This window comes from Bufo bufo, chromosome 6, assembly GCF_905171765.1.
Source record: "Bufo bufo chromosome 6, aBufBuf1.1, whole genome shotgun sequence".
Lineage (NCBI taxonomy): Eukaryota > Metazoa > Chordata > Amphibia > Anura > Bufonidae > Bufo > Bufo bufo.
Genome location: NC_053394.1, coordinates 68,734,722 through 68,762,216, shown reverse-complemented (window position 1 = coordinate 68,762,216; position 27,495 = coordinate 68,734,722). Strand labels below are relative to the sequence as shown.

At 43.5% G+C, this 27,495-nt stretch overlaps 1 protein-coding gene across 1 annotated transcript in view; it reads left to right on the top strand.

Annotated features, from left to right (window-relative positions):
* KAZALD1 (Kazal type serine peptidase inhibitor domain 1) overlaps positions 1–25,811 on the top strand; it is a 69,563-nt gene extending 43,752 nt beyond the window's left edge. Inside the window, exon 5 of the mRNA XM_040436413.1 lies at positions 25,245–25,811. Within this exon, the coding sequence (XP_040292347.1) occupies positions 25,245–25,336 (92 nt within the window). The 3' untranslated portion in view covers positions 25,337–25,811. The remainder of the gene's footprint in view (positions 1–25,244) is intronic.
* The last annotated feature ends 1,684 nt before the right edge of the window (positions 25,812–27,495 follow it).

Below are 27,495 nucleotides of genomic sequence, written 5' to 3'. Positions count from 1 at the left end.
ACTTAGCAAAATCCACTTGACACTCCGGAAGAGTAGATGGTAGAATACAGACTTCACCTCTGCCTATTTTCCTGGCTTGACACTGAGATATAAATTGGCTCCTCTGCGCCGTGGAGCCCAAGAGAGAGCTGAGAGGAGAGGGGTCCTCTCCTTCCCCCTTGCTCCTCACTCCATCTCCTTCTACTCCCACACTCCACAACAACTCACTAACTAGGCCTGAACTGTGCTATATATACTGCGGTGCTACCCCCATCTAGTGGTGGAATGTGTGTAGTGCACCTGACAGCCTGGTAACAGGGATTTTACATAAGAATAAAATACAGCATGATACAACATATGACAAAACAAGCTTTTGCAGTGCCCACGTACAGTAGTGGGACGCTGCACCCGCACCTATTAGACAATAGGGGCATGTCCTAGAGATATGCCCCCATTGTCTGAGATGAGACAACCCCTTTAACTATACTGTCATGGTCTCAATACTTACAAGGCGCCTCACCCACAGTAGTGCAATTACGTTTACTATTCCCTCGCTGACATCTCACAGTGGTTCAAAGGCAGGGGTACATGTTAAAATAATTTATCATTAAAACATGGCATATAATAAGAATAATACATTTTATTTATATAGCGCCACCATATTCCGCAGCGCTTTATAAGTTCATAGGGTTCATATACAAAACAAAAATAACTGGATAATATGCAACTGAAACACTAGGAGTCAGGGCCCTGCTCGCAAGAGCTTACAATCTATGAGGAATTGGGGGTGACACATAAGGTAGTTGATTGTGATAAGTAGGATTTGAGCCATTATTGAACTGACAGGAGTGGTGCCGGCCGATCTGCTTCAGGTTTAGGACTACTAGAGGATCGAGCTTAGGCCAGAGGTGTTGGTGGGGGAAAGGTTTAGTCTGGGAAAAGTCATTTTAGGTAGCTTGATAAGCCTGCCTGAAAAGATGTGTTTTTAAGGCACGTTTGAAGATGGAGAAGTTGTGAATTGACCTAGTATTTCAGGGCAGAATATTCCAGAGAGTTGGTGCAGCTCGAGAAAAGTCGTGAAGACGGGAGTGAGAGGTACAAATTATGGAGGTTATTAATCTTAGGTTGCTAACAGAACGGAGAGCACGAGTAGGGTGATAGATGGAGATGAGGGAGGAGATAGGCAGAATGATAGGCAGAGGCGCATAAAGGAGTTCAACATATGGCTTGGAAAATGGTGTCAAGAGCAAGGATTTGGCTTTGTTTCTCATGATAGCTCTACTTGGAATAGAAAGGAACTGTACAAAAAAGATGGTTTGCATCTTTCTCTCAAAGGAACAAATGTACTTAGTGAACAACTCCAAGAATTTGCGGAAGAGTATTTAAACTAGGAAGGGGGGGCAAAAGAGTGAAAATAAAAGAGTCCAATTGCCCCCCGAAACAATGCCAGAACAGGTCAGAAGCACAGAGGTTAAGAAATGATAAGCTCAGAGTCCTGTCTACAAATGCTCGCAGTTTAGGTAAAAAAATCAATGAACTTGGGTCAATAATGGCATCTGAGAATGTAGATTTAGTGGCTGTTACGGAGACATGGTTTAATGAAAGAAATGACTGGGACATAACCATACCAGGGTACTCTTTATACAGAAGAGACAGAGAAGGCAAGAAAGGAGGAGGAGTGGCCCTGTATGTGAAAGATAGCATTAAATCTAACCTAATACAAGTTGGTGAGGCCAACATAGAGTCAGTTTGTGTTACGTTGCAGTTTGCTAACCATGCAGTAACTCGTGTAGGTGTGATATATAGACCACCTGGTCAAGTTAAAGAACTAGATGATCTACTAGTTGAAGAAATAGCTAAAATGACAATGAAAGGAGAAGTTATCATTATGGGAGATTTCAATCTTCCAGATATAAACTGGAAAACCAAAATAGCAAGTTCTACCAGGAGTACAGATATTCTAAATTCCCTACTGGGGTTATCTCTACAACAAGTGGTTGAGGAGCCAACCCGGAGGGAGGCCATTTTGGATTTGGTATTCACAAATGGGGATTCGGTATATGATGTCATTGTAGGCGAAACCTTGGGATCTAGTGATCACCAGTCAGTGTGGTTTAATATAAGAACTGTGAAAGAGTCCCACCACACAAAAACAAAAGTTTTAGATTTTAGAAAAAAAGACTTTTCAAAAATGAAATTAGTAATAAATGAGTCCTTATCAGACTGGAACGGATTACATGGAGTCCAGGAGAAATGGGACTACTTAAAAGGTGCATTATTGAAGGCAACAGAAAATTGCATTAGACTTGTCAGTAAAAGCAAAAAAAAGGAAGAGACCACTGTGGTACTCAGCAGAAGTGGCCCAAATCATTAAAAATAAAAAGCTAGCATTTTGTAATTATAAAAAAAAACAGAGCAATGAAGATAAGGAAATCTACAAGATTAGGCAGAGAGAGGCCAAGCAAGTTATAAGAACTTCTAAAGCGCAGGCAGAAGAAAAACTAGCTCAGTCTATGAAAAAAGGGGATAAGACATTCTTCAGATATATAAATGAAAAAAGGAAATTAAAACAAGGAATAACTAAATTAAAAACAAAGGACGGAAGGTATGTAGAAGAGAATAAAGGGCTAGCCGACTGCCTTAATGAATACTTCTGTTCAGTTTTTACAAAAGAAAAAGGAGAAGGACCTCCACTAGAAAGGATGACTAATAAATCATTTGATGCATGTATCTTTACAGAGGAAGATGTTCTAAGTTTGCTGTCTAAGGTGAAGACAAATAAGTCACAGGGGCCTGATGAGATACACCCAAAATTATTAAAAGAGCTTAGTGGTGAGCTGGCAAAACCGCTAACAGATTTATTTAACCAATCATTAGTAACAGGAGTCGTCCCGGAAGATTGGAAATTGGCAAATGTCGTGCCCATTCACAAGAAAGGTAGTAGGGAGGAATCGAGCAACTATAGACCAGTGAGTCTGACATCAATAGTAGGCAAATTAATGGAAACCCTATTAAAGGATAGGATTGTGGAACATCTAAAATCCCATGGATTGCAAGATGAAAAACAACATGGGTTTACTTCAGGGAGATCATGTCAAACAAATCTTATAGATTTTTTTGACTGGGTGACTAAAATAATAGACGGTGGAGGAGCAGTAGACATCGCATATCTAGATTTTAGTAAGGCTTTTGACACTGTCCCACATAGAAGACTTATCAATAAACTGCAGTCATTGAGCATGGACTCCCATATTGTTGAGTGGATTAGGCAGTGGCTGAGTGACAGACAACAGAGGGTTGTAGTCAATGGAGAACATTCAAAACAAGGTCATGTTACCAGTGGGGTTCCACAGGGATCTGTACTGGGACCAGTTTTGTTTAATATCTTCATAAGTGATATTGCAAAAGGCCTCGATGGTAAGGTTTGTCTTTTTGCTGATGACACAAAGATATGTAACAGGGTTGATGTTCCTGGAGGGAAACGCCAAATGGAAAAGGATTTAGGAAAACTAGAAGAATGGTCAGAACTCTGGCAACTGAAAGTTAATGTGGATAAGTGCAAGATAATGCACCTAGGACGTAAAAACCCAAGGGCAGAATATAGAATATTTGACACAGTCCTGACCTCAGTATCTGAGGAAAGGGATTTAGGAGTAATTATTTCAGAAGACTTAAAGGTGGGAAGACAATGTAATAGGGCAGCACGAAATGCCAGCAGAATGCTTGGATGTATAGGGAGAGGTATAAGCAGTAGAAAGAGTGAAGTGCTTATGCCGCTGTACAGAACACTGGTGAGACCTCACTTGGAGTATTGTGCGCAGTACTGGAGGCCATATCTCCAGAAGGATATAGATACTCTAGAGAGAGTTCAGAGAAGAGCTACTAAACTAGTACATGGATTGCAGTATAAAACTTACCAGGAAAGGTTAAAGGACCTTAACATGTATAGCTTGGAAGAAAGAAGAGACAGAGGGGATATGATAGAAACTTTTAAATACATAAAGGGAATCAACTCGGTAAAGGAGGAGAGCATATTTAAAAGAAGAAAAACTACCACAAGAGGACACAGTTTTAAATTAGAGGGGCAAAGGTTTAAAAGTAATATAAGGAAGTATTACTTTATTGAGAGAGTAGTGGATGCATGGAATAGCCTTCCTGCAGAAGTGGTAGCTGCAAATACAGTGAAGGGGTTTAAGCATGCATGGGATAGGCATATGGCTATCCTTCATATAAGATAGGGCCAGGGGCTATCCATAGTATTCAGATATATTGGGCAGACTAGATGGGCCAAATGGTTCTTATCTGCCGACACATTCTATGTTTCTATGTTTCTATGAGATGTATGGAGGTGCAGCACTGTGGAGAGCTTTGTGGGTGAGGGTGAGAAGTTTGAACTGTATTCTGTGGTGGATGGGCAACCAGTAAAGTGACTGGCACAGACTAGTAGCATCAGTGTAGCAGTTGGATGGATAGATGAGCCTGGCTGCAGCATTTAGAACAGACTGAAGGGGGGAGAGTTTAGTGAGAGGGAGACTAGTAATGCGTTGCAGTAGTCAAGACGAGAATGAATCAAGGCAACAACAAGAGATTTTTGCAGTTTCCACCGTAAGAAAAGGGCGGATTCTGGCGATATTCTTGAGGTGCAGACGACAAGAGAGTGTAAGTGATTGAATATGGGGAACAAAGGAAAGATCAGAGTCAAATGTGGCCCCAAGACAGCGGGCATGTTGCACAGGAGTAATGATAGTGCTGCAGACCGAAATTGAAATTCAAGTTTAGGTGAGTTAGTAGATGGGGGGAAAGACAACAAGTTCAGTTTTTGAGAGGTTCAGTTTTAGATACAGAGAGGACATGATGTTAGAGACAGCTGCCAGACAATTACTGGGGTTTTGGAGTAAAGCAGGGGTGATGTCAGGGGATGAAGTGAATAGTTGGGTGTCGTTAGCATAGAGATGGTATCGAAAGCCAAATCTACTAATATCATCATGGGTTCAAGTTATTTACATGGCACATTGTATTGCTGGGAGTTATAATAGCACGCATAACCATAAACACTACAAAGCTGGCATGTTCTAGATACAGTCACATTAAACAGCAACAAGGCAAACAGTAATCAATAGATTTAGATAAATTAGTTCAGGTGTCCGCCTGGCCGTGCGGAGGCAAACGGATCCGTCCAGACTTACAATGTAAGTTCATGGTAATGGTAATGCAAACGGATCCGTTCTGAACGGATCTAAACGTTTGCATTATAGGTGCGGATCCGTCTGGGCACATACCAGACGGATCCGACCTAAACGCAGGTGTGAAAGTAGCCTCAGTAAAAAGGAATCACCCTTCCTTTGATACAGTATAAAAATGTTAAAAAGATACTAGGCACTCTCTTAATATAGGAACCTCACAGTTTATTGTAAAATATAACACATAAATAATTAAAACATTACTACTTAAAACAATATAACATACAATCCGGATAATAAAACTAGATTCCTCAAACTCTTGGTAATAATTAAAATAAGACAGCCTCTGGATATAGGGGATAAAAAGTCTTTGAATTATATGTCCATCCAACCTTTGGTTTGGATACAATACAGATCGTTCTTTGGAGTATAAATTTGCTCCAAAAAAAGCTCCACGACACGGAATAGGAACACAGCTAATAGTGCAGTGGTTTGCTTATGCGGCGTCCCGCTATTACTCACTATTCTGCTGTGACACTGTGTTCCGCTGTTGTGCCGGTACTTTAAGTTCAGGGATATCTTGTGATAATCGCGTTCCCCTCTCTGTCTCTGAGGCGCCGCTCCGTAATTGTAAGAGCCGGCGCTTGGATAGTTCCTCAGTGGTAGGGGTAATAACAGACCCCGAAACGCGTTTGGTGCTAGGACCCCCCGATGGACTTGGACCCTTTGTGCTGAAGTACTGCTTATATTGGAGCTAATCCTGTCTCACCGCAGACCCGACGCGCATTCTTTTAGGACTTGCTTCAAGAGCTCATTACGCTCATCCACATAGCAAGTCCAGCGCGGAAGAAAGGAGTCTGTAAACTATCCAAGCGCCGGCTCTTACAATTACGGAGCGGCGCCTCAGAGACAGAGAGGGGAACGCGATTATCACAAGATATCCCTGAACTTAAAGTACCGGCACAACAGCGGAACACAGTGTCACAGCTGAACAGTGAGTAATAGCGGGACGCCGCATAAGCAAACCACTGCACTATTAGCTGAGGAATCTAGTTTTATTATCCGGATTGTATGTTATATTGTTTTAAGTAGTAATGTATTAATTATTTATGTGTTATATTTTACAATAAACTGTGAGGTTCCTATATTAAGAGAGTGCCCAGTATCTTTTTAACAGTAATCAATAGATATAGCTCTTTTACTAGGACATAGAAGATACTCATAAACAGTCAGACTAATTTAAGAGTAAAGCCTCATTCACACATCAGTGTTTTGGTCAGTGATTTTCGTTAGTGATTTTGAGCCAAACCAGCATTGGAGCCTCCACAGACATGAGGCATAAGGGAAAGATCTGCACCTGTTCTGTGTTCAGAGCTGCACCTGCTTTTGGCTCAAAATCACTGATGGAAATTACTGACCGAACACTGACGTGTGAATGAGGCATAACATGGCGTTTGCTAGCTGTGACCCAACAATTACTAGAGAATAGGGATGAGCGGACCCGTGGATATTCGGGTTCGGCCGAACTTCAGGTCAAAGTTCAGGTTTGGGACCTGAACTCGAACCCGAACCCCATTGAAGTCAATTGAGACCTGAACTTTGGTGCACTAAAATGGCTGTAAAATAGTCGTAGTAAGGGCCAGAGGACTGCAAAAGGAAGCAAAATGGGGGTAAGAGCAGGACAATTGCCCTGCAAACAAATGTGGATAGGGAAATTACTTAAAATAACAGAGAATAGAAAAAAATATAAATAAATTATCTTGAACTAGGAGGCGGAGGTCAAAGTGGATTAGGGGGTTGAGGAGACGGTTGACGTGGCGGTGTAGGTGGAAGCGGGTGAAGGAGGAGGAGGTAGCCCCCAAAACATTGGGACATGCAAAAGAGAATGCAAAAAGAAAGTGCGCTGGAGTATGAAAATGGCTGGGTGCAGCCGGTATACATGTCTACTCAGCTCAAGGTACGGGCAAGTCGTGTGGGATCCCTGCCTGGTTCATTTTAATGAACGTGAGCTTGTCCACATTGGCTGTGGACAGGCGGCTGCGCTAAACACACGTTCAGATAATACACTGGCTGCAGGGCAGGCCAGCACCTCCAAGGCGTAAAGGGCAAGCTCAGGCCATGTGCCCAATTTGGAGACCCAGAAGTTGAATTAGTCAGTACGTGTAGGCATGTGCACACGTACTGTTCCACCATGTTGCTAAAATGCTGCCTCCTGCTAAGACATTCTGTATCAGCTGGTGGTGCTGGTTTTTGCATGCTGACAAAGCTTTTCCACATTTCGGCCATGCTAACCCTCCCTTCTGAGGTGCTGGCAACTTCTTCCTCTGCCTTCGCCTTGTGCTTTCACTGAGCCCCCGCTGTCAGGAGTGAATGCCATCAGCAGTGCGTCTACCAGCGTGCACTTGTACTCGTGCATCTTCCGATCACGCTCCAGTGACGGAATTAAGGACAGCACGTTGTCCTTGTAGCGGGGATCCAGCAGGGTGACCACCCAGTAATCACCACTGGTTAGAATGTGGGCAACTCGGCGGTCGTTGCGCATGCACTGCAGCATGTAGATGCTCCTGTGTGCCAGGCTGCCCAGAGGCAACGACAAGCTGTCATCTGTGGGAGGAGGTGTATTGTCTGTGTCCTTTGTATCCCCCCAGGCGGTGAGCGGGAAGGCCGAAGTTATGCTGTAGCTCAGACAGGCAAGCAGCAGCAGGGTGAGAACGCCGAAAGCTGGCACAGATGGCCCGCACTTTCTGCAGCAGCTCTGACATATCGGGGTAATTTTTCAGGAACCTCTGCACCACCAAATTCAGCACATGCACCAGCTAGCTAGTCCTAGAGCTCTTACGATATTTTGCCTGTTATCACACACCACCAGGCCAGGCTTGAGGCTCAGCGGCACCAACCACTCATCGGTCTATTGTTCCATGCCCGTCCACAGATCCTGCGCGGTGTGTTTTTTTCCCCCCAAACAGATAATTCGGTAGTTATGTGAACGATGCCACAGATGGCGTTGCGCAGTGCACACCTGATTTTGCCCGCCACTTGGTTGTGCAGGGCAAGGATGGGTCGCCTGAAAAAGTGCAATGCAATGCACACTCCAGAAAGAAGGCGTAAGGTACGATGTCACTGATGGTGCCCTGGCTGCGACTGACCAGTTTGGTGATCTCATCAAATGGCCGCAGAAGTCTGCATGCCAAGCTCCCCAGAACCTGTCCTGCTGCAGAGTTCGTACAGGTAGTAGTTAACGGCACGGAGCAGCCTATCAAGCATATACAGTACAAGGTGGAGTTCCAGCGCGCTGGTCTGTCACAAATCAGATGTTTGACGGGCAGGTGGTGTCGCGGCTGAATGTCAGCAGGGCGAGCCATGGCCGTTTAAGATCTTTAAAAACGGACAGAGATTTTCCTGGCCTGCAGCAAGACGTCCTGGAGCCCAGGGTATTTGGCAACGAATCGCTGCACGACTAAGTTCAGGACGTGTGTAATTTTGCCCTGTTTCAGCGAGCTCAGCAGATTGGCACCCTTGTCGCACACCACTTTACCAACTGTCAAATTGAGCGAGGTTAGCCACTGATCGGCTTGTGACCGCAGAGCTGAAAGCAGTGCAGGACTGGTGTAGCTCTTGGCTTCCAGGCACAACAGCCGCAGAACAGCATGGCAATGTCTCACCTGGCACGTCAAATAGGTTCTGGGGAGCTTAAGGGGTGCAGCGGCAGAGGCGGTAGCAGTGGAAAAAGAGGAGTCAGCCGAGGAGGAAATGGAGAATGGAGTAGCAGCAGGAGAAAAAGAGGCAGGCCTGCATGCAATCCGTGGCGGTAACACCAAATCCACACGGGTGCCACGGGTTACATGCTTGACGGCCGTCAGAAGGTTCACCCAGTGGGCAGTAAAAGTTATGTACCTTTACTGCCCGTGTTTGCTAGACCACGTGTCTGTGGTCAGATGTATCTTGGCACCAACACTGTGTGCAGAGATATAATCACTTGCCGCTGAAAGTGGCCATATAGCTCTTGGATGCCCTTCTGGGAGAAATATTTCCTTCTGGGGACTTTCCATTGCGGTGTGCCAATGGCCAAAAGTTTTCTAAAGGCCTCCGAGTCCACCAGTAGTTGGCGGGCTAGCAGTTCTGACAAGCCAGTGGTCAGCCGTTTGACAAGAGGGTTATTCGGCGTCATCAACTTTTCACGCTCTAACATTTAGGCCACAGAAGCCTGCCTTCTGCCAGGTGAACGCGACGACGGCACGGTGGAGTGGAGGACAAATGGGAGGAGAGAGGAGAAGGAGAAAAGGCAGGACATGGAACCCCGGGAGTGTGGCTTTGTGGGTACTGACGGCGTTGCTCCCACTGGGCTCGGTGATGAAAGGCCAGGTGCCTTCTTAACCACTTCCCATCTGGGCCCTTTGCCCCCTTCCTGACCAGGCCAAATTTTGCAAAACGGACATATCTCACTTTATGTGGTAATAACTTTGGAACGCCTTTATTTATCCAAGTCATTCAGAGATTGTTTTCTCGTGACACATTGTACTTCATGATAGTCATAAATTTGAGTCAAAATATTTCACCTTTATTTATGAAAAAATCCCAAATTTACCCAAAAATTTAAAAAAATCGCAATTTTCTAAATTTCAATTTCTCTGCTTTTAAAACAGAAAGTGATACCTCATAAAATATTTATTATTTAACATTCCCCATATGTCTACTTTATGTTGGCATCATTTTGGAAATGTCATTTTATTTTTTTAGGACGTTAGAAGGCTTAGAAGTTTAGAAGCAATTCTTCAAATTTTTAAGAAAATTGCCAAAACCCACTTTATAAGGACCAGTTCAGGTCTGAAGTCACTTTGTGGGGCCTACATAGTGGATACCCCCATAAATGACCCCATTGTAGAAACTACACCCCTCAAGGTATTCAAAACCGATTTTACAAACTTTGTTAACCCTTTAGGCGTTCCACAAGAATTAAAGGAAAATGGAGATCAAATTTTTAAATTTCACTTTTTTGGCAGATTTTCCATTTTAATCCATTTTTTTCTCTAACACATCGATGGTTAACAGCCAAACAAAACTCAATATTTATTACCCAGATTCTGCGGTTTACAGAAACACCCCACATGTGGTCGTAAACTGCTGTATGGGCACACGGCAGGGCGCAGAAGGAAAGGAACTCCACATGGTTTTTAGATGCCATGTCCCATTTGAAGCCCCCTGATGCACCCTTACAGTAGAAACTCCCAAGAAGTGACCCCATTTTGGAAACTAGGGGATAAGGTGCCAGTTTTATTAGTACTATTTTTGGGTACATATGATTTTTTGATCATTCAATATAACACTTTATGGGGCAAGGTGACCAAAAAATTGGTTGTTTTAGCACAGTTTCTATTTATTTATTTTTACAGCGTTCACCTTAGGTGTTCAGTCAAGTGACATTTTTATAGAGCAGATTGTTACGGACGTGGCGATACCTAATATGTATACTTTTTCTCATTTATTAAAGTTTTACACAATAATAGCATTTTTGAAACCAAAAAATTATGTTTTAATGTGTCCATGTTCTGAGAGCTATAGTTTTTTTATTTTTTGAGAGATTTTCTTATGTAGGGGCTCATTTTTTGCGGGATGAGGTGACTGTTTTATTGGTACCATTTTGTGGGACATACGCGTTTTTGATCACTTGGTGTTGCACCTTTTGTGATGCAAGGTGACAAAAATTGCTTGTTTTGACAGTTTTTTTTTTTTTTTTTTTTACGGTGTTCACCCGAGGGGTTAGGTCATGTGATATTTTTATAGAGCTGGTTTTTACGGACGCGGCAATACCTAATATGTATACTTTTTTTTATTTGTTTCACTTTAACACAATAATAGCATTTTTGAAACCAAAAAAATTATGTTTTAGTGTCTCCATGTTCTAAGAGCTATAGTTTTTTTATTTTTTGAGAGATTTTCTTATGTAGGGGCTCATTTTTTGCGGGATGAGGTGACGGTTTTATTGGTACCATTTTGTGGGACATACGCGTTTTTGATCACTTGGTGTTGCACCTTTTGTGATGCAAGGTGACAAAAATTGCTTGTTTTGACACAGTTTTTTTTATTTATTTTTTACGGTGTTCATCTGAGGGGTTAGGTCATGTGATATTTTTATAGAGCTGGTTTTTACGGACGCGGCAATACTAAATATGTCTATTTTACTTTATTTTTTCTATTTTAATATTTTTTTTTTTATTCCTAACTTGGGAACTTTTTTTTTTTTTACATGTGAAACTTTATTTTATTTTATTTTTTCAACCCTTTATTTTTTTTATTTTTTTTTACACTTTTCGTCCCCCATAAGGTCATACAAGACCTCTGGGGGACATTTGCTTCACTTTTTCTTTTTTTTTTCACAGTTGATTTCTCCTGTAACTGGGGCTGAGATAGTAGCCCCAGTTACAGGACAAATGCACCCCTATAGAGGCTGTACAGCAGCAATCCTGCGCTGTACAGCCTCACAGCAGGGCTGATCGAGGTCTCTGAGAGACCTCACACAGCTCCTGCACACTCCGGTCACGGCGGTCACATGACCGCCGGGCCGGAACAGGAAGCGCACAGCGCTTCCTGCTCTGCAGACACAGCGCTCGGTGAGCGCTGTGTCTGCAGCGATCGTGAAGGCAGGGACACCTGGGCACTGTCCCTGCCTTGTCTTAGGGTTGCCCTGCTGTCACTGACAGCGGGCAACCCGATCAGCAGCTGCACGATTAGCGTGCAGCTGCTATTTCTGACAGGACGTTTTAAAACGTGCTGTCAGAAATAGACGTCCACCCATAGGACGTTTATATCCTATGGGCGGACGTGAGGCGGTTAAGGCGGTCATCCCTAGGTGAGCGTTGGGCTTACTGCGACTTATGCGTTGACAGCACAGGCTGCAGCTGGCAACACTATTGTCAGCAGCTGACATGTTAAAAAAAAGCCCACACTGCAGAGCCATGTGTCGGCGTCCTGGGAGCGCAAGATGTGACCATGCATAGTGGATGGCTCGCTCCAGATACATTTTCAGTCTGCTTTTTGCCTCCTGTGCACTGCGAGTTCTGCCTGCTTCTCCTCCTTCTCCTCCCTATCTACTGCTCCGTCTCTCCCTCTGAACTCCCCTCCTCTTCCTCTCTTGTGGGCACCCATGTGACTTCCGTCGAGACGTCATAATCGTCACCTTCACCACCACTGACATTAGAGATTTCGGAGTAGGCAGCAACAGCGAGGACCACCCTTTGTCAGACCACTGGGTGGCGGCCATTGCTACCTCCTCTTCCTCATCTGATGTCAAGAACGGCTGCGCTATCGGTAAGGTCTGGGACTGGATGGGACTCGAGTGGAGGGGCTATGGTGGTGGTGGTGGTGTTTTTGGGGGTGCACACAGCACAGAGTGAGGAGGGTGCAGATACAGAGGATAAGGAGGGTGCAGAAAAGGAAGGCTAAATGAGCCACTCAACCAACTTTGGTGCGTCCTTTGATGTAATCCCACACACCTTCTCCAACTTCCCACTTAGGCTCCGGTCTGGTGCACCTGCCTGACCCCTACCACCCCTGCGGAATGGCCTGCCTCTTCCTCTGCCTGTCATTTTCAAAATGACCCTGTGCCAAAGTCCTTAGAGAAGAGCAGTATTTGTGGAAGCAGGTGTATCGCAGGCCTCAATCAATATTTGGTGGAAGCAGGTATATCAATCCCTTTAATTAGTATTTTGTGGAAGCAGGTGTATCGCAGGCCTCAATCAATATTTGGTGGAAGCAGGTATATCAATCCCTTTAATCAGTATTTTGTGGAAGCAGGTGTATCACAGGCATCAATCAATATTTGGTTGAAGCAGGTATATCAATCCCTTTAATCAGTATTTTGTAAAAGCAGGTATATCGTAGGCCTGAATCAATATTTGGTGGAAGCAGGTATATCAATCCCCTTAATCAGTATTTTGTGGAAGCAGGTATATCTTACCCCTCAATCTGTATTTTGTGGAAACAGGTATATAGAACCCCTCAATCCATATTTGGTGGAAGCAGGTATATCAATCCCCTTAATCAGTATTTTGTGGAAGCAGGTATATCACACCCCTCAATCTGTATTTTGTGGAAGCAGGTGTATTGCAGGCCTCAATCAATATTTGGTGGAAGCAGGTATATTGATTCCTCAATCAGCATTTTGTGGAAGCAGGTGTATCGCAGGCCTCAATCAATATTTGGTGGAAGTAGGTATATCAATCCCCTTAATCAATATTTTGTGGAGCAGGTATATCGCACCCCTTAATCAGTATTTTGTGGAAACAGGCATATAGAACCCCTTAATCAATATTTGGTGGAAGCAGGTATATTGCACCCCTCAATCAGTATTTTGTGGAAGCAGGTGTATCGCAGGCCTCAATTAATATTTGGTGGAAGCAGGTATATTGACCCCCTTAATCAGTATTTTGTGGAAGCAGGTGTATCGCAGGCCTCAATCTATATTTTGTGGAAGCAGGTATATCAATCCCCTTAATCAATATTTTGTAGAAGTAGGAGTATCGCAGGCTTTAATCAATATTTGGGGGTGATTGAGTCAGCACAACCCTGTATGTGGTGCACATCACTATGGCGAAATACATATACAAACGCAAAATACAAATGTGATAGCACTCTGCAACCAGCATTCTGCCCTACCTCTATGCTGGATTAGGCATTGGTGTACATTTTGGCCAAAGCGTAATAAGCCACTCACCACGTCAAGGTCGCCTCTATGGAGTGGTCCCTAACACTAGTTCCTACCTGTTTATGGGCCATGATAGCCACACAAAGTCCAGGGAATGCAGGTCAGCATGCACGCCAAGCACACTCTGCTTTTAACCCCATCCGGTGCCATTACAGCTTTCATCGGATCCAGGGATGCCAGTACCAACATGCATGCTGAGCCCACCATATACTTCTCCTGGAGCCAAATGGCTACTGGTAGGTTCTATATAAGCAGACTCAGTTTTATACTGACTTTAAAACCAGCCTCCAGGACAGATTGACTGGTCAGGTGTGCATGACTGCATGGAGATCGCCACGCCTCCAATATATACTACAAAGAAAAAATGTGGGTGATTGAGTCAGCACAACCCTGTATGTGGTGCACATCACTATGGCAAAATACATATACAAACGCAAAATACAAATGTGATAGCACTCTGCAACCAGCATTCTGCCCTGCCTCTATGCTGGATGAGGCATTGGTGTACATTTTGGCCAAAGCGTAATAAGCCACTCACCACGTCAAGGTCGCCTCTATGGAGTGGTCCCTAACACTAGTTCCTACCTGTTTATGGGCCATGATAGCCACACAAAGTCCAGGGAATGCAGGTCAGCATGCACGCCAAGCACACTCTGCTTTTAACCCCGTCCGGTGCCATTACAGCTTTAATCGGATCCAGGGATGCAAGTACCAACATGCATGCTGAGCCCACCATATACTTCTCCTGGAGCCAAATGGCTACTGGTAGGTTCTATATAAGCAGACTCAGTTTTATACTGACTTTAAAACCAGCCTCCAGGACAGATTGACTGGTCAGGTGTGCATGACTGCATGGAGATCGCCACGCCTCCATTATATACTACAAAGAAAAAATGTGGGTGATTGAGTCAGCACAACCCTGTATATGGTGCACATCACTATGGCGAAATACATATACAAACGCAAAATACAAATGTGATAGCACTCTGCAACCAGCATTCTGCCCTGCCTCTATGCTGGATGAGGCATTGGTGTACATTTTGGCCAAAGCGTAATAAGCCACTCACCACGTCAAGGTCGCCTCTATGGAGTGGTCCCTAACACTAGTTCCTACCTGTTTATGGGCCATGATAGCCACACAAAGTCCAGGGGATGCAGGTCAGCATGCACGCCAAGCACACTCTGCTTTTAACCCCGTCCGGTGCCATTACAGCTTTCATCGGATCCAGGGATGCAAGTACCAACATGCATGCTGAGCCCACCATATACTTCTCCTGGAGCCAAATGGCTACTGGTAGGTTCTATATAAGCAGACTCAGTTTTATACTGACTTTAAAACCAGCCTCCAGGACAGATTGACTGGTCAGGTGTGCATGACTGCATGGAGATCGCCACGCCTCCAATATATACTACAAAGAAAAAATGTGGGTGATTGAGTCAGCACAACCCTGTATATGGTGCACATCACTATGGCGAAATACATATACAAACGCAAAATACAAATGTGATAGCACTCTGCAACCAGCATTCTGCCCTGCCTCTATGCTGGATGAGGCATTGGTGTACATTTTGGCCAAAGCGTAATAAGCCACTCACCACGTCAAGGTCGCCTCTATGGAGTGGTCCCTAACACTAGTTCCTACCTGTTTATGGGCCATGATAGCCACACAAAGTCCAGGGGATGCAGGTCAGCATGCACGCCAAGCACACTCTGCTTTTAACCCCGTCCGGTGCCATTACAGCTTTCATCGGATCCAGGGATGCAAGTACCAACATGCATGCTGAGCCCACCATATACTTCTCCTGGAGCCAAATGGCTACTGGTAGGTTCTATATAAGCAGACTCAGTTTTATACTGACTTTAAAACCAGCCTCCAGGACAGATTGACTGGTCAGGTGTGCATGACTGCATGGAGATCGCCACGCCTCCAATATATACTACGAAGAAAAAATGTGGGTGATTGAGTCAGCACAACCCTGTATATGGTGCACATCACTATGGCGAAATACATATACAAACGCAAAATACAAATGTGATAGCACTCTGCAACCAGCATTCTGCCCTGCCTCTATGCTGGATGAGGCATTGGTGTACATTTTGGCCAAAGCGTAATAAGCCACTCACCACGTCAAGGTCGCCTCTATGGAGTGGTCCCTAACACTTGTTCCTACCTGTTTATGGGCCATGATAGCCACACAAAGTCCAGGGAATGCAGGTCAGCATGCACGCCAAGCACACTCTGCTTTTAACCCCGTCCGGTGCCATTACAGCTTTCATCGGATCCAGGGATGCAAGTACCAACATGCATGCTGAGCCCACCATATACTTCTCCTGGAGCCAAATGGCTACTGGTAGGTTCTATATAAGCAGACTCAGTTTTATACTGACTTTAAAACCAGCCTCCAGGACAGATTGACTGGTCAGGTGTGCATGACTGCATGGAGATCGCCACGCCTCCAATATATACTACAAAGAAAAAATGTGGGTGATTGAGTCAGCACAACCCTGTATATGGTGCACATCACTATGGCGAAATACATATACAAACGCAAAATACAAATGTGATAGCACTCTGCAACCAGCATTCTGCCCTGCCTCTATGCTGGATGAGGCATTGGTGTACATTTTGGCCAAAGCGTAATAAGCCACTCACCACGTCAAGGTCGCCTCTATGGAGTGGTCCCTAACACTAGTTCCTACCTGTTTATGGGCCATGATAGCCACACAAAGTCCAGGGGATGCAGGTCAGCATGCACGCCAAGCACACTCTGCTTTTAACCCCGTCCGGTGCCATTACAGCTTTCATCGGATCCAGGGATGCAAGTACCAACATGCATGCTGAGCCCACCATATACTTCTCCTGGAGCCAAATGGCTACTGGTAGGTTCTATATAAGCAGACTCAGTTTTATACTGACTTTAAAACCAGCCTCCAGGACAGATTGACTGGTCAGGTGTGCATGACTGCATGGAGATCGCCACGCCTCCAATATATACTACAAAGAAAAAATGTGGGTGATTGAGTCAGCACAACCCTGTATGTGGTGCACATCACTATGGCGAAATACATATACAAACGCAAAATACAAATGTAATAGCACTCTGCAACCAGCATTCTGCCCTGCCTCTATGCTGGATGAGGCATTGGTGTACATTTTGGCCAAAGCGTAATAAGCCACTCACCACGTCAAGGTCGCCTCTATGGAGTGGTCCCTAACACTAGTTCCTACCTGTTTATGGGCCATGATAGCCACACAAAGTCCAGGGAATGCAGGTCAGCATGCACGCCAAGCACACTCTGCTTTTAACCCCATCCGGTGCCATTACAGCTTTCATCGGATCCAGGGATGCAAGTACCAACATGCATGCTGAGCACACCATATACTTCTCCTGGAGCCAAATGGCTACTGGTAGGTTCTATACAAGCAGACTCAGTTTTATACTGACTTTAAAACCAGCCTCCAGGACAGATTGACTGGTCAGTCAATATTTGGTGGAAGCAGGTATATCACACCCCTCAATCTGTATTTTGTGGAAGCAGGTGTATCGCAGGCCTCAATTAATATTTGGTGGAAGCAGGTATATCGACCCATCAATCAGTATTTTGTTGAAGCAGGTGTATTGCAGGCCTCAATCAATATTTGGTGGAAGCAGGTATATCGATTCCTCAATCAGTATTTTGTGGAAGCAGGTGTATCGCAGGCCTCAATCAATATTTGGTGAAAGCAGGTATATCAATCCCCTTAATCAGTATTTTGTGGAAGCAGGTATATCGCACCCCTCAATCAGTATTTTGTGTAAACAGGTATATAGAACCCCTTAATCAATATTTCATGGAAGCAGGTATATCGCACCCCTCAATTAGTATTTTGTGGAAGCAGGTGTATCGCAGGCCTCAATCGATATTTTGTGGTAGCAGGTATATAGAACCCCTTATTCAATATTTGGTGAAAGCAGGTATATCTCGCCTCTTAATCTGTATTTTGTGGAAGCAGGTGTATCGCAGGCCTCAATCAGTATTTGGTGGAAGCAAGTATATCGCAACTCTCAATCAGTATTTTGTGGAAACAGGTATATAGAACCCCTTAATCAATATTTGGTGGAAGCAGGTGTATCGCACCCCTTAATCAGTATTTTGTGGAAGCAGGTATATCAAAGGCCTCAATCAATATTTTATGGAAGCAGGTATATCGCACCACTCAATCAGTATTTTGTGGAAGCAGATATATAGAACCCCTTGATCAATATTTGGTGGAAGTAGGTATATCGCACCCCTCAATCTGTATTTTGTGGAAGCAGGTATATCAAATTCCTTAATGAGTATTTCGCGGAAGCAGGTATATAGCAGGCCTCAATCAGTATTTTGTGGAAGCAGGTGTATTGCAGGCCTCAATCAGTATTTTGTGTAAGCAGGTTTCGCAGGCCTCAATCAATATTTGGTGGAAGCAGGTATATCGCACCCCTTAATCAGTATTTTGTGGAAGCAGGTATATAGAACCCCGGATCAGTATATTGCACCCCTCAATCAGTATTTTGTTGAAGCAGGTATATAGAACCCCATAATCAATATTTGGTGAAAGCAGGTATATCGCACCCCTCAATCTATATTTTGTGGAAGCAGGTGTATCGCAGACCTCAATCAGTATTTGGTGGAAGCAAATATATTGTAACTCTCAATCTGTATTTCGTGGAAGCAGGTATATAGAACCCCTGATCAGTATATTGCACCCCTCAATCAGTATTTTGTGGAAGCAGGTATATGGAACCCCTTAATCAATATTTGGTGAAAGCAGGTATATCGCACCCCTCAATCAGTATTTTGTGGAAGCAGGTATATCGCAGGCCTCAATCAATATTTGGTGGAAGCAGGTATATCGCACCCCTTAATCAGTATTTTGTGGAAGCAGGTATATAGAACCCCTTAATCAATATTTGGTGGAAATAGGTATATCGCACCCCTCAATCAGTATTTTGTGGAAGCAGGTATATTTCTCCCTTCAATCTGTATTTTGTGGAAGCAGGTATATAGAACCTCTGATCAGTATATTGCACCCCTCAATCAGTATTTTGTGTAAACAGGTATAGAGAACCCCTTAATCAATATTTTGTGGAAGCAGGTATATCGCACCCCTCAATCAGTATTTTGTGGAAGCAGGTGTATCGCAGGCATCAATCAATATTTTGTGGTAGCAGGTATATCAACCCCTCAATCAATATTTGGTGAAAGCAGGTATATTGCACCCCTCAATCTTTATTTTTTGGAAGCAGGTGTATCGCAGGCCTTAATCAGTATTTGGCGGAAGCAAAAATATCACAACCTTCAATCAGTATTTTGTGGAAACAGGTATATAGAACCCCTAATCAATATTTGGTGGAAGCAGGTGTATCGCAGGCCTCAATCAATATTTTGTGGAAGCAGGTATATCGCACCCCTCAATCTGTATTTTGTGGAAGCAGGTATATAGAACCCCTTAATCAGTATATCGCACCCCTCAATCAGTATTTTTTGGAAGCAGATATATAGAACCCCTTAATCAATATTTTGTGGAAGTAGGTATATCACACCCCTCAATCTGTATTTTGTGGAAGCAGGTATATCAAACTCCTTAATGAGCATTTTGCGGAAGCAGCTATATTGCACCCCTCAATCAGTATTTTGTGGAAGCAGGTATATGGAACCCCTTAATCAATATTTGGTGAAAGCAGGTATATCGCACCCCTCAATCTGTATTTTGTGGAAGCAGGTGTATCGCAGGCCTCAATCAGTATTTGGTGGAAGCAAGTATATCGTAACTCTCAATCAGTATTTTGTGGAAACAGGTATATAGAACCCCTAAATCAATATTTGGTGGAAGCAGGTGTATCGCACCCCTCAACCAGTATTTTGTGTAAGCAGGTATATCGCAGGCCTCAATAAATATTTTGTGGAAGCAGGTATATCTCACCCCTCAATCTGTATTTTGTAGAAGCAGGTATATAGAACCCCTTAATCAGTATATCGCGCCCCTCAATCAGTATTTTTTGGAAGCAGATATATAGAACCCCTTAATCAATATTTTGTGGAAGTAGGTATATCACACCCCTCAATCTGTATTTTGTGGAAGCAGGTATATCAAACTCCTTAATGAGCATTTTGCGGAAGCAGCTATATTGCACCCCTCTATCAGTATTTTGTGGAAGCAGGTGTATCGCAGGCCTTGATGAATATTTGGTGGAAGTAGGTATATCGCACCCCTTAATTAGTATTTTGTGGAAGCAGGTGTATAGAACCCCTTAATCAATATTTGGTGGAAACAGGTATATTGCAACCCTCAATCAGTATTTTGTAGGAAAAAGGTATATAGAGCCCCTTAATCAATATTTGGTAGAAGCAGGTGTATCGAACCCCTCAATCAGTATTTTGTGGAAGCAGGCATATCAATCCCCTTAATCAGCATTTTGTGTAACAAGGTATATGGAACCCCTTAATCAATATTTGGTGGAAGCAGGTATATCGCACCCCTCAATCAGTATTTGGTGGAAGCAGGTATATAGCACCCCTCAATCTGTATTTTGTGGACGCAGGTATAAAGAACCCCTCAATCAGTATTTTGTGGAAGCAGGCATATCAATCCCCTTAATCAGTATTTTGTGTAAACAGGTATATAGAACCCCTTAATCAAGGCCCTGCAGCCTTTCAAAAGCGTTATTAAATGCCTAAACACCGAACTCAAACCCGAACTTTTCCGGCCGGGTTCGGGACTCGCAAAGTTTGGTATGGACTTTACAGTTCAGGTTCGCTCAACACTACAGAGAACACTACTGAGTAAGCTGATTGGCTGAGAAAAGCTGTCTGACATAAAGCATCTGTTAAAGGGGTTGTCTGCTTTTTTATATTGATGATCTATCCTCAGAATAGGTCATCTGCATCAGATCATGGGGCTCCAACTACCGGCACCCCTGAGGAATCAGCCATTTGAAGAGACCGCAGCGCTTGTATAAGCTGTGTACCTACAGTTGTAGTGTCCCACTACGTAAAGGTGGGCACTACTCATGGGTCAATTGGGTCATGTTGTTCTCCACCTCCTGTGGAACATGGTCATGGTATTTTGTATTGCATTATAATGTGTATTTTCATGTTATCTCCTGTGTACCAGGCCTGCTAGGGGTGTAGTTTCTCCTCCCATGCTGTAGAGGGAGCTAGGGAACCCCCTAGTATATTAGTATATATAGACAGGTCCAGTCCAGGAGAGAGGTGTGTGGTTAGAAGCCAGGATTCACTTTAGCCAGGTGGTAGCTGAGAAGCAGCTTCTAACATGCAGCTAGATAGCCCAGGTTCCTAACCTGCGTCTAGGAGAAGAAGTTTCCTCCTGAAGTTATCCTGCATCTTGCAAAGTACAGAGCAGTGCTAATCTTATCCAGCCAAGTAGAAAGCTGAAAGGCATCCGGGCCTTGGAGAAAGCCAGACAGGATTCTGCAGAAAGTGCAGCCTGATCTGTGAGTTTTATTCCCTCTGAGTTATCTTGCTAGGATTTTACCTGCCATTTATGTAAAGCCTGCCTGATATCAATATCCTTTCATATGGAACTGTCTGAAGCTTGTATATAGTTGAACTGTTCAGTAAAGAGGAATTGTAGTTCACTACAATCGTGTGTACCTCAATTATTCCTCCAAACTATTGGTGTGCCACCGTTACTGGCACTGGCGTCACAAACTGTAAGGGATCTTGCCACAGGCACGCTAAACCTGCAACACCCAGGGCACCTCACCAATCACCCAGCCTGGTCCCTATATCTAGAGAGTGCCCCAGAGGATCTACGTGCCAGCCTCTTCATCACTGCTGTACGCCTGCCCAGGGTATACTACCAACTGTGAGTACTAAGAGTAACCCTCGGTCTGTTAACTGACCCCCGTGACCTCACATTCGCTCACCCTGAAGGACTGGCGTACTGCACAGTGGTGAGCAAGTGTAATTACAACTAGGCCATCCCTTTCACTTCAATGGGATGGCTCCTTTCTATTCAAGTGTAAAGGAAGGAGCCGTCCTATTAAAGTGAATTGGATGGCTTAGTTGTAATCAAGGTCAGACTGGCTTGCTAGAGTACTGGCTTGCAGAGGGTCCTCTGCTGGGCCCAAACTCTGACAATAATGGACCTATAATAAAACAGGGCCTGTAAAGGTCCTATATACACAGAGGTTGGGCCCTCAGAATCGTTTCATCTGGTGGGCCCAAGGGACTTCAGTCCAACGCTGGTTGTAATTACACCTGCTCACCTCTACGGTTGCTACGACGAACAGGTGAAAAAAGCCGACAACCCCTTTAATAGGCTTCTCAAACAATGGCATGCTTACCTTGGAGGTAGTCCACTTCACTGCGTGCTGAACTCTTTCTTATGCTTCCCAACATACAATAAAACATCAGAATTTCTCTGAACCTAACAACTCAGGGGAGCTCAGTGTACAGATATGTTTACAGTTCCTTTGAGTTCAATGATCACTGTATAATTTCCTATGCACTAAACTCCCTCTAGTGGTGGCTGCATGTAAACTATGTGAGGGGAATCACAGAATTTATAGTTATAAAGAGATTTATGAATGTATTTTTTCCAGTTGTATAAATGTTTACACTGAGCCATATTTAGAAAGCACTTGTTACACTTTTTCTGACATATAAGTTGGGTAAAGTAGGTGGATGTGTGACTTTTGTTTTTAACTGTATTATTTATTATTATTCTTGTACACATTAACAAAAATAGTATGCCCACAAGAATCAAACAGGGGACCTTCCTAAGTTTTGCTCTTGGCTCTGATATCTGTGTAAGCCTTTGTTCTCAAATGTCCATTTCAGTTGTATGCCAGGTTGTTTTTGTAAGCTGTATGGTGGGAACCTCTAACTAAATGTTCCTGCGTCTCATGACAGATGGCTTTAACATTGAAACATCTGCACTTTCCCATGCAACTGTAGTAATCAAATTGGGGTAAAATTTCTGTGATTTGAAATGTGTTTTCCTTGATAAGACAAAACAACACATTGTGTAAGTAGACAGAAAATGGATAAAATTTCCTCCATTAAACTCTAGGGTGGGAATTTATCATAGACCGGTGTTTTAGACCAGTCTATGATATCCCCTGCGCTGCTGGAGGATGCTCCTAATTTATGACAAGGTGCACCCGTCATCATAAATTAAACACATCTTCTGGCAGTCCATTAGGCTAGACTGAAATCTACTGCATTTCGAAGCTGCTGCAGATTTCTGTCATAAAAGAAATCAGATTTCTGGTCCTGCCACAATTTCTATGCCAGGAAACTGTCTTGGGGGAATGATAAATTACAAACTGGTACAGAAGAACAGAGAACCCTGCCCACCAGGGCTTACAATCTGTAAGGAATGGGGGAAGGACTAGGTGAGTGTAAAACTGGTCATAGGGGTATAGCAGCAGCAGGGTCACTGTAGGTTGTAGGCTTGTCTGAAGTGGTGGGTTTTCAGGTTTCATTTGATTCCACTGTAGGTGAGAGTCTGATATGTTGGGGTAGAGAGTTCCAGAGTATAGGGGATGCACTGAAGAAATCTTGGAGGAGATTGTGGGAAGCGGTGATACAGATGTAGCAGGGTTAGCACTTAAGCTCTTAACTCAAATTTCTTAACTCATCGGGTTAAGCCATTGAAAAGCAATTGAAGGTGTTTGCTTAACGCATTTAGTTTAGATAACACGTCTCATAAATCACGAGTGTTAACTCTACTACATCTGTAGGAGGAGAGTAAAGAAGAAGGTCTTGTGAGGATCTGAGATTATGTGTGGGGGGTTTTCAGGAAAGTAGCTCAGAGATATAGGGAGGGAACAGGTTGTGGACAGCCTTGTATGTATTTGTTGGTTTTTTAAACTGAATTCGCTGGGCAATGGGGAGCCAGTGAAGGGATTGGCAGATGGTAGAGGAGTAACAAGGGGAGAGGTGGATTAGTCAGGCAGCAGAGTTGAGGATAAATTGGAGGGGAGGAGCAGTGCTTGATGGAAGGCCACATAGGAGGATGTTACAGTATTCTAGGTGGGAGATAACAAGGGCAGGTACAAGCATTTTTGCAGATTCCTGACTGAGGAATGCGCGGATGCAAGATATATTTTTGAGTCGGAGGCAGCAAGAGCTAGAAAGGGCTTGGATATGCTATTTGAAGGACAGGGCAGAATCAAAGATTACTTCAAGGCGGTTGACCAAGGACAGTGTGCAGCCATTTATCTTGATAGGTCAGTTGGGGGAAGGGGGGGGCTGAGTGAGATGGGGAAAGATGATGAATTCAGTTTTATCCATGTTACGTTTTAAAAAGATAGAGGAAAAGAAGGAGGATATAGAAGATAGGCATTGTGGGATTCTGGATAATATGGTGGTGATATCTGGACCAGAGAGGTAAATTTGCCTATCGTCAGCATAAAAGGGATACTGAAATCCATGGGACTCTATGAGTTGTCCCAGGTGAAAGGTGTGGATTACGAAAAGCAGGGGTTCTAGAACAGAACCTTGAAGGACACCAACAGAGAAGGGCGGATAAAACAAGGAGTTGGTATGAGAGTGAGAGACTCTAAATATTCGGTCTGTGAGGTATGATGTGATCCAGGGCCAAGTTTGTGATGTCAGTTGATGAGAGAGTTTGTAATAGAAGGGAGCGGTCGATGGTGTAAAAGGCAGAGAACAGGTAAAGGAAGAGGAGGACAGAGTAATGTTGTTTAGCTTTGGCACTTAGAAGGTCATTGGTGACTTTGGTAAGGCCAATTTCACTTGAGTGGTGGGGTCGGAAGCCAGATTGTAGACGTTCAAAGAGGGAGCAGTAAGAGAGGTGAGAGGACAATTCAAGGTGGACAGTTTTATGTGAGATTTTCTTCAGTCTAAGGGCTCATGCCCACGAGCATAAGCGCTCAGTGCCCGTGCTGCGGACCGCAAATTGCACCGCACCGCATCTCTGGATTTGCGGACCCATTCAAGTGAATGGGTTCGCATCCGTGATGCGGAATGCACACGGCCGGTACCCCGTGTATTGCGGACCTGCCGTATATGGGCCACAATACAGCCACGGCGGGACAACGGTCGTGGGCATGAGCCCTTAAGGTACAGCCACACGGTCAGGTTTCCTGACACAGTTTTGGAAGCCAAAACCAGGGGTGAATGCAAAAATGAGAGAAGTATACTTTCTCTCCTTTAATGATCCACTCCTGATTTTGGCTTCCAAAACTGCATCAGGAAACCTGACCATGTGGCCATAACCTTCGTACATTTTGGTTTTGGAGCAAAACATACCTCACACCCCATTGTGTATTTATGAGTTTTTTATATACTGAGTACCCTTTGGTTTAGGAACAAAAAATAAATATTCCACATTTATTAAAGTTCAGCATCTGCTTTTTCAATTCTTTAGATCAACTGAACATGACTGGACTGACTCTGCCAAAATTCCGAAATCAGTTACAAGAAGAAGATGCTGACGGTGAGGATTCGGATTATTACTAAGTACCACAGACAGAGTAATCTACTATGAACGAGAAATCCCATCCTTACGAGAGAAGGAATCCATGTTTGTTGTGACAAGGGACAAACTGAAAGCACTTTACATTTCTCAACCCACCCTTGAAAGATTTTGTAGAATACTGTTATTCCTCATAAGATTTTTGAAGACAGTTTAATTTTTTTCAGTATTAAAATGATTTTTTTTATATAATGAAAATGGAATGGACACTTTTTATCTGCAATTTGTACATACAGATTACGAGAAGAAATGAAACTTTTTTATTGTCGATGTCGATATATTGTTTGTAATGACCATTATATATTATTTACAGCCAACTGCTCAGCCTAAACCACAGTGTTTGTGCAATTTGTATTTTTGGCAATAGATGTGGAAACTGATCTGATCCTTAGTGTGACTGTATATTCAACCCATCATTTCTGAAACAGACTTCATACAGTAGTTTGAAGTGCAATTGTAGAAAAATAATAGCTCGGTGCAATATGAAAGAGTATGAAGCACTTTATAAGCTCTATGAGCTATGTCAGACCAAGGCTGGTTTGGTCAGCCAAAGGAAATAATTCTGAGAGGCCATGTTTTCCCCTTTTAAATGCCTCACAGGGATGAACTGGGAAGTTAAAGTGCTCCTGGAAAAAAAACTAAAAGTGGCCCCATGTTGTAGGTCCAAATAGAGTCCAGATTGACAGAACAGAGAGCAACAGAAGTAGGTGTGGCCAGCAGAAATAGGCTGGGTCAGCAATACCGCAGTGTAGCACAAAGTAGCGCCCCAACAGAACCAAATACCACAGTGCAGCATAACACATTGCCCTATTTGCCTCATAATCTTTGTGATCATTGTACACAAAGTACATATAATCAAAATGGTATAATAGGTTACTTGTAAATCAACAGATAAGAAATAGACCCTACGGGCAAGTGATTAGTTGCAAAGTTATTTCAAAATGGTATTGTCTTCTGCTTTGGGACCTTTTTTGTACCAGAGCCTGAAAACACCAGAGGATCCAACCCTGAACATAAGTCTCAGATCAAAGCAATGAAGACCCATCTTTTGGTTTTACTTTGTCAGCACATGCCACCATGTTGGAACAGAATGTCCCACAACTTGCTTGTTTCTCCCCATATCTTGTATGAGATAAATGTTTTGTGACAGTGATAGGTAGTATTTTAACACTATGACTGGATTGTTTATTCTTTCGTTCAGGTCAGAACATTTGTATTTCACATACTGTAGATCTATGTATTTTACATGGATCACAAGTACAAAACATCAATTTACAGCTCTGATATGGATGTTTTACTCTTCAGATTATGGGTTTATGAGTCTTGAGTCTATTTTGGTCATTCTGTCATTCTGAATTACTCTAAAGGTGGACTGAGAATGGTCTTGATCCCCTGGAGATACGGGTCATGAGCCACCACCACCCATACGTAGTGCCTGTTCCTGGTGTTGACCTGGTGTCTAAGGGTGGGATGTGTTTAAGTCCATGTAAGGAATGTAATGATGTCCTGTTTGCCTTCTGTGGATTTGTATGTAGTCTCAATTACCCACATGGCTGGGCCCTACCACACCAATGAAAGAACTGCTAAAAAAAGGAACACATCAGCTGCTGGGCATCGACGTCCTAAGGATATGGCCACATGGTCAGGTTTCCTGAAGCCAAAACCAGGAGTGATTTAAAAAAAAAGTTGAAGTAGTATCTGTCCTTTATACTTTCTATCCTTTTATGTATCAGGAAAGCTGACCATGTGGCCATACCCCTATTGTTCCACAACAGTTTCAGCGGGTTAACTTCTCAGCCCCAAAGCCCCGATTTTAATTTGGTTGTTTTAGCCAAAGCCACTTCTTTATGTTCACCTGGCCTACACTGATTGGTAACATAATTTTAATATGCAAATGTATGAGCTGATATAGCTCCTAAGCCAAGACTCCATTAGTATCCAAGAAATCCACAAGCTGTGAGATAAATGCATTTTCCATGAAAACAAAAATAGCTGCCATAAACCATCTGTTTGTTATCACTGGTGGACAAGCTGACGTAAAGAACATGTTATTTCCAGTTGGTAAAGCACAAGTGAAAAGGCTCCCGGGCAGACTGTTCCAGTTGTTCTTTGGAACTCAATCCACCTAAATTGTGTGACCTTG